We start from the raw sequence: 12,063 nt of genomic DNA, 5'->3' as shown, positions 1-12,063 counted from the left end.
TAGTGTAGGTCGGAGCTTGTTTGGGGTCAGCTCAAGGCCTACTCAGAGAGCCAGTAGCTCAGGAGGGGCTGTTAGTGGGACTTGAGGGTCCACAACCCCAGAGGAAAAACTATCAATAGAGATTGCCAGGACCAGGGCCCCTGGTGATCCTAACTGGCCTAGAGCAGAGAAAAGGCCCAGGAGGGGCCAAACATCTAGGATGGGCCACTGCTGGAGACCAAGTCCAGGGGGAAAGTTGGGCCAGGGAGCCTGGAGGTCTCAACTTGCCTGAGAGTGGGGTCAGGGTCAAGGAGGGCCTAAAGGTCAAGGAGAGACCACAACTGGGGACTACCAGAGCAGGGGAGTCTAGATCTCAACTGGGTGAGGTGTGGGGCCAGGGCCCAGGAGGGCCCAGAGGTCCAAGAGGGACCACCATCAGAGACTGATAGGGTTAGGGACCTGCAGTCAGGGAGGCTGGAGCCTAGAAGCCCGGTCCCATATTGTGGGCTAGGGCTAAAAGGCCCAGAGAGAGGGTATAAGGGGAGGAGGCCAATAAAGCTAAGACCCCTAAAAAGACTATACAACAATACCCACAAGGCATGGGTTGTGATGTACGGGAGGATGGAGCTACACAATGAGCCCATAAGGCTGCAGGTGCCCTGTAGAGGCATGGGTAGGCTGAGGAGGCCTATTGAAAGTAAGGACTAAATTGAGAATAGTGGGGTCTGGGGGGGACCCAATAGTGATATGAATGGACTAAGGCTCACTCTGTGGACAGCCTGCCTTACATAATCTTCAATAAGACAAAGGCGTGGTGGGCAAGCAATCAAAGGAGGGCTACAGTAAAGATTGAGCTAGACAGGAGCCACACAAATACCAGGGGGCATCACTGCTACCCCTGGGGCTTGAACCTGCCAGAGCAGCCTTCAACTACCTGAAGGGTGATTATGAAGAAGATGGAACTAGACTGCTTTCAATGGTGGCAGATGACAGGACCAGGAGCAACGGTCTCAAATTGAAGCAAAGGAAGTTAAAGTTAGATATCAGGAAAAGCTCTTTCACAAGGAGGGTAGTAAAAAACACTGGCACAGGTTACCCAGAGAGGTTATGGAATCTCCATCCTTGGAGGTTTTTAAGGGACCTCAGAAGGTCATATAGTCCAACCCCTTGCTCAAAGCAGGACCATCTCCAACTAGATCATTTTAGCCAGGGCTTTGTCACTGGAATGGTCTAGTTGGGGATGGTCCTGCTTTGAGAAAGGTGTTGGACCAAAAGAAAGTACTAAATGACAGCACAGTAACCAAGGCACCATAGGGACACATGTAGATGTGCCCAGTGTAATCTACAAGTTTTAGTGAGTTCATATTTCAGGAGATATTGTGCATAGCTATTTCCTTCCATATACTCTTTGAAGTATTAGAGAGAAATGGAGATGATTTCAGATACACTATCTGAGTTATGTGAACATCCTGCATTTAACAGTAGCATTCAAATCAAGATTATCTTGCTACTAGGTTTTTTATCTTCTATTTCCTGTAAGATATCAATATAGAAGAACTGTTTTAATAGCTCTCTGATTGTTTATAATCAATCTCACACACACACACTTTTACTTATCTTGGCCACTGCGGGAGTCTCCTTTTATAACCTCCAGGCCTAGACTGGCTCCACCCTCTTGTAATGACTTTTGTTAGACACAGGTAGCAATCACGCAGCTAGCAGCATTCCCAGCTGCTCAGAGCACAAGACCAAACCCACAACCCACTGAAACAAACATTGAGCAAGCCAAACACAGACAGGTCTGGTTCACTTACCTTCTTAGAGAAGGATCTGGTACCTGATGGTTGGCTCCTCTTCTTCTTCCCCTTCCTCCTCTTACTCCCAGTGAATTGCTTGCAAACTGCACTGTTTGCTGCCCCTGTTTGCTTGCTCATAAGCATCTATGATATGAATACACATCCCACCTAACCAATGCTGGGTAGAGAGGTGCTATCACCTCCCTTGTCTTACACCTTATTCTTCTATTGATGTAACCCAAAACCACATTTGCATTTTGTGTGGCTGCCTCACACTGCCAACTCATATTGAGCCTGTGATCTACCAAGACTTGCAAGTCCTTTTCCATAGCACTGCCATTCAGCCATTCAGCCAGGTGTCCCCCATTTCGTATTTTTTATTATCCCTCCATGGGACTCCACTTGGAACTTTCTGCCATTTTGACACAGAGCCATTGCAGGCAACCCCCGCGTAGTGCTCTTAATTGGTTTCTGAAAAAACGAGTGTTAAGCGAAACACGCAGTAAGTGAAACCAAAGGTATTTGACGATCCAAGATGGCAACCACAAGTGTTTTTAATTACCCAAGATGGCAACTGCAAGTGTTATAACAAAACTCACGGAGCCCTAAATGAAATCAGGTATCAATCTGAAACGAGTGTTATAGCAAAATGGCGCTAAGAGGAACAGCGTTAAGCGGGGGGGTGCCTGTAATAAGCATCTTTTGCTTAGAGCTATTGAGACAGTTAGCTATCCACCTTGTAGTAGTTTGATCCAACCCACATTTCTCCAATTGTTTATGAGAGAGTCATGTGGGATCTTGTCAAAAACCTTGCTGAAGTCCAGATACAGAAAGAACAATATAGTAGCACGATCTTAACTCCTTTTCCGTATAAGTAGTTAATTTGCGTTCTGGTCTTTGAGGGTTTACAAGTCACTTACGCATTGCATAAAAAATGTCTTTCTGTATGAATGTTGATGTTTAAATGTCACCTGATAGGTCTACTAAATAACATTCATAACAAAGGAACCACCATTTCATTTACCCTTGTTTACTGGGGCTGTGCGAGTCTCCGGATGACTTTCTGTACCTACTACCTAGGAGGCTGATGAAGTGCAGTTCATAGGCCTAGCTCTGAAAAGTGGTTTGCATTGTAATTTGTTCCCTCTCAGGATCAGGGACCAATGATTCCCTGATGAAAGGCAGCTAGGAGGCGCCATAACTTCCAGCTAATGCATGCACACACAAAGTCCTGGCTGGGGAATGCCCAGACCTGTCATGTCTTTGACAGGCCTTACGCTTGCTGGTTCCTGGTTGCGACCTGCCGGACATCTGGCACTGACGCTTGCTGCTTGCTGGTTGCGACCTGCTGGATATCTGACACCCCAGGCACCACTGCACTTTTACCTGCGCTGCTACAGCCCCCTTTCCCCTCTACTCCGCACCCCAGCCCGTCCCTCACCCACTGATGCTTCCATTTCCATTTTTACTGACTGGCTTTCTTTTCTGCATAGCGTGCCAGGCCAGCCTCTGGCTTCTTTACTATTCCTTCCATCCAGGACCAAGTGCAGGTACTTCCTCAGCCTGACAAAGGGGTTTTCAACCCTAAAGCTTCCAAAGATACACTTTTTTAAGTACTCCTTTTTTCCCATAATACACAGATAAACATGAAAACACAAGATAAGCCATTATCACACACCATGAATAACATATGTCCAACACAACATCTTTACTTCTTGCTGTCAATTCCTTTATAAAACGACAGGCTCAGTGACAGTTCTGTGTGGGTACCTTTGATGCTGCTGCTGCTGCTGATACTGGTGTTGAGCCAGCTAAGTTATTGTACCTCGTCACGTAAAGCGGAGGACCGGGCGTGAGGCTGTAGGGGAGGAGGAGGCCTCAGTGGGGCACACTGCCGTGTTGTGCAGAGGCCCCAGTGCCAGGAAGGGTGCACCTTAACACACACACACACACACACACGCACACCACAAGTTTTGCCTGCCAGCAGCTTGGGGTGCAGGGCCCCAAACGACAGACTCCCCCAGTGAGACACACACAGCTGGCAGGCGGGCTTCATGGCTTGGCAGGGCCCAGCCCTCACTCAGGCCTGCTCTAGGACACACACAGCTGGCAGGCATTGTGGGCTCAGCAAGAGCCACCACCCCTGCAGTTTTCAGCCCGCTGCTCCTTAACACACAAAGGGTAATCTGTGTCATGAGTTTTGCCTGTCAGCAGCTTGGGGTGCAGTTCCCCCCAACCCCTGCACTGATCTTCTTGAAACTTGGCAAGCTTTGTGACCTCAGTAAGAGCTCCCACCTCCGCAGTTTGCACACCCCTGTGGTGTGACACACAGCCGTGACATGAATTTGGGGTATAGTTCCCCCCAAGCCCCTATACTGATCTTCTTGAAACTTGGCAAGCTTTGTGACCTCAGTAAGAGCTCCCACCTCCGCAGTTTGCACACCCCTGTGGTGTGACACACAGCCGTGACATGAATTTGGGGTATAGTTCCCCCCAAGCCCCTATACTGATCTTCTTGAAACTTGGCAGGCTACATGCTCTTAGCAGAGGCTACCATCTCTGCAAGTTTCATCCAAATCATACAAAAAACCCCAACGTTATAGATCTTCCATTGATTCCCCATTATACCCTATGACTGGATCTCCGAGGCAGATCCGAAGCTTCGGAGCTGCTTCAGCCGGATCGAGGCGGAAACCTGGTCCAGTGCACTGGATTCGATCGTGGCCACCCAAAGCGGCCGGATCCAAAGCCGGATTGAATCACTGCCGACTTGCACAGCCCTCTTGTTTATACATTGTAAGAAAGGCCAAATAAGACTCTTCCCTCTGTATCCCTTTTCTGTACTAAATGGTACCAGGCTGTTAATGGATGAAAGTCTTCTTATGCCTCAGATCACTTTGATTTAAGCACATGGGGCACATGCTTTCATTGCTTGGTCACTGGTGATATTTGGTTTTTTCTCTGAATGCTTATTGTTAATCTAGAAATCCAATGCTCTGTGAGACCAATGCTGTGAATATCAACCTATTATCCCTTCCAATATGCAGTATAACTATCTTGTATTAGAGAACAGCAGATTTAATTTACCAGTGTTATTCACTTAGGAATCAATGTTATTCACCACCAGTGTTGATTTGCCTAGTGTTGATTCACCTAGTAACATTAGGTCCTCTGAAAGTTTCTCACAGTGAACAGTGCACAAAATTAGATGCTGTATTTTTATGATAAGCACCAAAGAAATTTACATATACAATATTGGGACAGATGATACAGACATTACACAAAAAAATGCTTCTCTTTCCTTGTTCTTAACTACACATGTCAGGGACCTGGCCATTTGTTATTATGCACTTTACTTTACAAGCTTGTAAATGGGAAAGTTTCCATAATAGAGCTGTCGGTTTTAGATCTCTCCTGCAAACACTTACATGCCATGAATAGTGTCATAGAGGGTGAGCAATGAAATTTCAACAATTGCGAAGTGGGGGGAGATAGAGTAAACTGTATTCATGGGACTGGTTTTACGCCATCAGAAGTAAATTGGCAAACTCAGTGCTGCACCTATTTTTATTATAGTCTTAATTATTAAAATGCTTGTGTACTTGGTGATGTGCCCACCATAAGTGGCAGGAGGAAATATTATTTGGGGAGCTGGGAGTGTGGGGGTAGTGCAGGGGGCACTTGCTTGACCCCTTCCCCTCTCCCTCCTGCAGGGCTGTTGTGGAGGAGCACGTGGAGGTGGCGCTGGAGCAGCGTAGCCATGTTTGGCAGTGGTAACCTCTGTTAGCCCCAGCCTTCTACTGCCTATGGTACCCACAGATGGGGATTGGTAGAAAACTAGCTACAGGTTTCTATTAATTAAAATGATATAATACTGATAACTGATTTCCTTTTAAAGTTCATATGCCAATATTTAAGGACGACTTCTTTTTTTTTTTTTTTGCTTTTTGCTTTAAAGGACTCCTTTATAAAATAGTGTGCATACTGCACTGACAAAGTTTTAGAATTTTAATAGATTTCAGATTTGCATTTCAACCAGAAACAAAGCATGCATTTCATACAAATTTTCATTGGTGATTACATCAGTTCATTCATAGCTTAGTGCTAGCAGGACTCTGCACACCTAAGAAGCTGCATGGAAGCATATAATAATAGTAGAGAAAAAAGTACAAATGGTTACACAGTGAGAAAAATCCAGTTTAATCTGGTAGAAAATATGCATAAAATGGGAAGAGAGATAAGACGGAAAGTAGGAGCTAATACACATGGGGCTAAGAAAGTAGAGGAAAGATATTATTATCCATTCTAACAAAGAATCAGTGAAGTGATGTTCTGAAGTGACCAATGCTGCCTGGGAGGTTGGACATCCATAGTGATTTGTGGACCAGTACCAGGTTCCTTGTGTCTCTAAGTAACTAGGTAGCATCCATTCATGTTACCTAATGAAATCCAAGTCAGCCTAATCTTCTGCGTTGCTGAGCCATCGTTATTTCTAAACACTTTCCAGCGTGTTAATGAATAGACTTAGAATGATGTCTTTGTATTTTTGGTTAACTAACAAGACATTCACTAGACATTCAATAAGTGCTCACCAAATCCTATGTGAATCAAGTTATTACGTACTTATCTCCAAGTTGTACATCTGCCCACTTCAAAACGTAAACATTTGCTTGTTAGTCAAAAGCAAGTTGCAGCCAAAGCAACTGATGCATGTATACTTTTGTACCCAGCACCTGTACCTTATGAATCATTTGATTCTTCATTCCTATTTAAGTGTATGCAAATTATTTTGTGAACTGTATGTCTGCAAACTGTAGCAGGATCTTAGTATTTATTGTAGGAATTTTATTTATTACAGGTACTTTGAAAGACAAGTACTTTCCTTTTAAACTATTAAATCACTGACATAGCCTTTGTACTGCCATAAAATGTTTACAGCAGCACAAAACCCAAGCTAAGAGACACCAACGCCCTTTGTCACCCCACAAGTCTTTACATTTTTGGTTATGGCAATTTGTGGTAACAGTTGTGCTGCCTTTTTGTGGCTGATGTCTGTCAGTTTATGGAAGGAGAGAGCAGGCAACCCAGGAGAGGCACTCCTGAAGCTTTAGGGACCTGATCCTGTGAACCGCAGGAATCCCCCTACAGGAAGATTTCCAGGGCATGTGTTTCGCACTGCTGTGCCCCAGGCCAAGCACCTGAAGCCCTGGGAGAAGCAGATCCCTAACCTTATGGGAAAATGGTGACATTTGTTTTGGCTAATCAAATTAGTCGTTCTGGGATGCACGCTGGCACAGATGATGCCACAACAAAAATGTCTGGTTTTAGCCTGAGAATTTTAAAGAATAAGACAGAGCAACCTGAAGCGATGGTTTGTGGTCCTGTTTCTCACAGTAGTTGATGCTCATTTCTTCCTTTCAGTTTACTTCTCAAAAGGATCCCAGTAAGAACCAACACAGTTAGTGCCAAAAACAGAGTGGCAACAAAAAACGGGCTGTGGATATTCTGTGTTCCCAGAAGCACGTTGTTGTCTGAACCTGCAAATGAGAAATGCAGTTTATTTGACTTGGTGTCATACAGTTATTGTCAAAATACATGGGAAGGGCCAGTTGGATAGCATGTTGAGATTCATAGGTGAAAATATAACCACTCTTTAGGATAAGAGTAACCTGGCCAAATAAACGTGAAATAAATAGGCAATTGATTAATGTATGTTATATGAATAAATGTTATGTGCTAGTTTAATGTAAATCGCATTAGCTGTGAGAGTATCCTAGCTGGGAGTAATAGTCGGGAGGTTAATATCTTGTGGAAGGCATGGCACAAATAGCAATGCAAAAAGGTAAAGAACTTGACATATAGAAAAAAGAGACTTAAAAATGATATGTCAAAGTTATACCTAAAGTTATATGTAGCTGTTCATAAGATAAGTTACCCAGTTTGGTGTCCTCTGTTTTGCTTTGAAGTTGAACTGGCCCCACAATGACATCCATTTTTTTCTGATAGGAACTTGTATCCCTTTTGTGTCTAGCAAGACATCCCTGGTAGCATCGAGAAGAAAGATCATTTTTGCTGCATATAACCATCTGGCACTGCAAGTAAACTTCAGAATGTCTGTTCAGAAACTTGAAGGCATTAAATTTGAAACGAACAATGCTGCTGTTTGGTGAATAGTATGTGTTGTAGGTGGGATCTACTGGACAACTAACAAAAAGAAAAGACAAAACAGATCAAAATTTCTGCATGAACTGTAGAAAAGAAGCAATCAGAGTAATATTTCTGCAATGCAAATCGTGTTCTCTATCAGTAGTATAAAACAAAATGAAAGATGTTTTGAGCTTTATTTCTCATCTAAGACTAGAAGTCCTTACCCACTCTTGATTAAATCATAAGTCAGGTTTGTGAAGTCATCAGGATATGGAGATGCCACACACGTGTCTATAAATATCACCAGATTTGGATCAGAACTGTAGAGAGTTGCTTGAAGAAACAAATCCTGATTTAGGTCAACGTAATATGGCGAAGCAGAAACTTGTTTCAAGAAATATGACGACTCAAAAAATGAAATGTTCACGTCAAATTTGCCATACTGAGTTTCATTTATGTAAATAGTATCTTTGGCAACATATTTTATTTCTGACACTGTGTTCTCGTTCATTTTGCAGGTAATATGAAACACAAAGTCTTTTTCCCTCATGATAACATCACCAGACGATGATGCTGTGATTACATTGGAGTAGGTGATAGTGTTATTTATTCCTTGCTAAAATATAAAAGAGAATAAAGTAAAAGTTGGGCATGTATTTTGTCAATATATTATAGTTAACATAATTGATTTAAATAAAGATATCAAGTCAACTTCACTTAAAAAAAATCAATTTTCCAACTCATACCCTTTAAATATCATTTAACTATTTTAAATTTTTAGTTCTTTAAAAATATATCCCTAATTTTTTTGTTTCTCAGTTGATGTTTATGGTCTTTGCAAGGAAACAGTTATACACAAAGTAATATTTCATGCTGAAAAAATAGAGGTAAGTCATGTTTTACCCCATCAACATTTTTCAGATGAGTAATCTGGAATATCATTTAGGTGATATTAGGTATGACATATTAGGTATGACATTTTCTAACAAACAACATTTTCAAATTAATGCCATCCTTTTATTTGGTTGTGACAGAACAGAAAGTTCAAAAAATGGCTTAGTCAGTAGTAAAGTGGACAACTGAATCTGACTTTTTATTATCCTTTTCAAAATAGGTTTTCTCTTTTCAATGCCTCCTAGGTTCAAGGAGAACAGGAGGTTTGACTTCATGGTCAATACCAATTTTGTGGTTTAACATGCATTACAGCTGAGCACTGGTTTTGATTACTTTTCACGTTCTTCAGTAGGTTTATGAGATACAGAGCTCTACAGACTGACAGCTACTTTTACACAGTGATCTACCACCATGGTCCCTGAGAAGAACCACTTCTAGGAGTGAGAGTAGATTACTACCATCTTGGATTACTATTGACAGGTTGTCACCACAGTTCAAGAAGAACTGAAGAATGTATACAGCTTTCACAGAACGTAGTATTAAAAGTTTACCATTTCCTCCTAAAAAACGAAGGAACTGGATTCTCATTTTTACCAGGTTCCCCTTCCCCCCTGACACCAGCATCTGGGTGGATAGCAGCATTCATACTGGTGACCAAGATGTCAAAGGCTGTTGAACCATGCACATTTCCATGACCAAAAGTCGTCCATGATAAATAAAAAGTGACAGGATTTAATTTCCCTCTGATATAACAGATTTTTTAAAAATCTGGATCCAGTTAGGCACCAGTGATACAAAGCAAACAGACACACCAACTCAAATGAAGAAAGAACATTACTTCAACCTATACCCCTTACTTCATTTCAAACATTATTTGCTGTGGTGGGCCAGAATGATCTGTCTCAAGTCCAAGGCAGGCTGGTGCTAAGATCCAGCCATTCCTGTTTTTCCCTGTGAACCAGCTATGGCATGAGTGAAACCCAATACCACTTGGTGATAGAGTGGGTGAAGACTGCTCCTGATGAAAGTTGCTGACGCCCCATACCATTGAATACCACCAAAATCACAGCCACCTTTGGTCCTGAATTTGCCAACTCTCTTTGAATCTATTAAGGAAGGTTTCAAGAACACCAGTGTGTCCGCGACACACTGCACAAATGTGCCTATATACTTGTGTATATCAGTTATAGATTACAATGTGTAGACGTTACATCAGGAAGGCAAATGCACATTACTATTACATTTTGAAAACCCATTGGACTACTGTATAACTCAGATTCAACATTTAATATTTATTTTGATGAATGTCCTATCATTTATCTCTCAGGTGACTCTCAGCATTCTCCTGGAGATTTATATCTAATTCCTGGAGGCTCCAGGGCAATCCTAGAGGGTTGGTCCACAGGCTGGATTTAATGGCTTTGTAGGCCGGATCCAGTCCCTGGACCATAGGTTGCTGACCTCTAATTTAGAACATTTAGACATTATTTCCAAATCTGAAGTATAGTCTTCTGAGTTTTGATGAATCTAAAATATAATGATTTTTGTCCAAAGCTAATTTTAAATTACTTTGTCCAGTGAAAGATATCACTGTACACAGATATGACATATGAATAAAGAGAACCATTTTTTACCTCTTTCACTGTACCACATCCACCCAGTGGTATATTGAATATAATATAGTTTTCTGTAAACTGTGGCACACAGGAGGTGTCCTTCATATGAATATCCCATGCATAGTAGCCCAGTGATAGGAGATAGGTTCTGTTAATAACTGCATGCATATATTCTCCAGAACATGTCAATGCTAACAGAGAGAGAAGAAAAAATAAATTACTTTTAACGTTAGCACCAAACATTATTATAGGATTGGTTCATGACTTACAGCTTGATCCTGCGTTTGTTAAATAGGAAACTGTTCACTGAATTCAAAGGCACGCAATCAGGATTTTATAGGCCAATTACAATGGTTTAGGTAAGCCTACCTGTATCATTGTTGTTTTCTGGAACAGAGTAATAATAAGCACTGAATCCGCCCGCTGAGTAACCAGAAACACTTGAAAACAGAACAGTCATTGTATTTGAAGTTGATGTAAATGAGTAATCTGAGCCATCACAAATCTTCCCAAGTAGAGGTGATGTATATAGAGGACCATCATAGACTTCGATATAGTCATAGAGACAATTATTTGAATCACCTAGACTGTGGATTGAAATTATCATGTTACTATAAAATAGTGTCAAGGTTATACAACACTTTACATTTTCATAATGGTGAAATGGAGCTTTAGCTAAACCGCTCCCATTGATTTCAGTGGGAATCCAAACTCTTGAATAATGTACTCCCTTATTTGTATCATAGAGGACACTTCTGCCTGGTAGCAATACTTGGGATAAGCAAATGGTTTGATGAACTAATGCAAATCTGCAGTAAATTTCCCCTCCCAGATCTGCCATTATGATCTCTTTTGCATAATCACAGTAATGGAGACTCACAGAGAGAATTGGGGAAGGGTGCTTACACAGGTTAAAAAGGTATATGTAGATACTCTTACTTTCCAAGCCATCCCTTTTAAAAGTGACTTTGTTACTTTGGAAAGTATTGGACTGATAGCCATAGAGCCTAAAAGACCATAAACAGAAGTTATTTTAAAACAAGGGGTGCATCTACGCATGCTATTAGTGTGATGAAAATCTCTGGCTCAGGTTGCGACAGTCAGCTGCTTCTGGGCTCAGTGTTTACATGTGCTCCCTGGACCTCGGCACTGGGAGCCAGGGCGGAGCAGGCCTGGGCTGACATGAGGCCCAGGGGGTCAGGCCCAGGCTCAAGGTGATAGCATCAGGTGGCAGAGAGGCTGGCTGGGGCATGAGCCCTACAGCACAGAGCTAGGCAGCAGGCAGCCTCCACACTTTAGCACCCTCATGCCCCAGTCAGCCCCTGTCATCATCTACACATGTGTTTCAGCAGAGTGTATTACTCAGCCATAGGATAATACTGACAGTACTATCCTATGATGGAGTTAATTAATTTACTGAGCCCTAGTGCTGGCACATGTGTAGACTGTGATGCCTTACTGTCATAAATGGCATGTGCCCCCATCAGCTGGGGGAGCATGGCGGTGGTGGGAGCACAGTGGCAGTAAGCGGGGGATCTCTCACAGATGCTGCCAGTAAGCAGCAGGGGGGCGGGTGGCAATTGCCAACCAAGGGTTGGCTACGAGCCACAGCCACCAGCCGCGGCCAGCAG

General features: G+C 42.6%; 1 protein-coding gene across 1 annotated transcript in view; it reads right to left on the bottom strand.

Annotated features, from left to right (window-relative positions):
- Positions 1 to 7,163: 7,163 nt before the first annotated feature.
- Positions 7,164 to 12,063, bottom strand: part of LOC102388691 — a 175,686-nt gene continuing 170,786 nt past the window's right edge. Inside the window, 3 exon segments of the mRNA XM_025205924.1 lie at positions 7,164 to 7,312; positions 7,711 to 7,979; positions 8,147 to 8,390. Of these exon segments, the coding sequence (XP_025061709.1) occupies positions 7,164 to 7,312; positions 7,711 to 7,979; positions 8,147 to 8,390 (662 nt within the window).

Source organism: Alligator sinensis, unplaced genomic scaffold (assembly GCF_000455745.1).
Source record: "Alligator sinensis unplaced genomic scaffold, ASM45574v1 scaffold28_1, whole genome shotgun sequence".
Classification (NCBI taxonomy): domain Eukaryota; kingdom Metazoa; phylum Chordata; order Crocodylia; family Alligatoridae; genus Alligator; species Alligator sinensis.
This window is presented reverse-complemented; position numbering and strand designations above follow the sequence as displayed.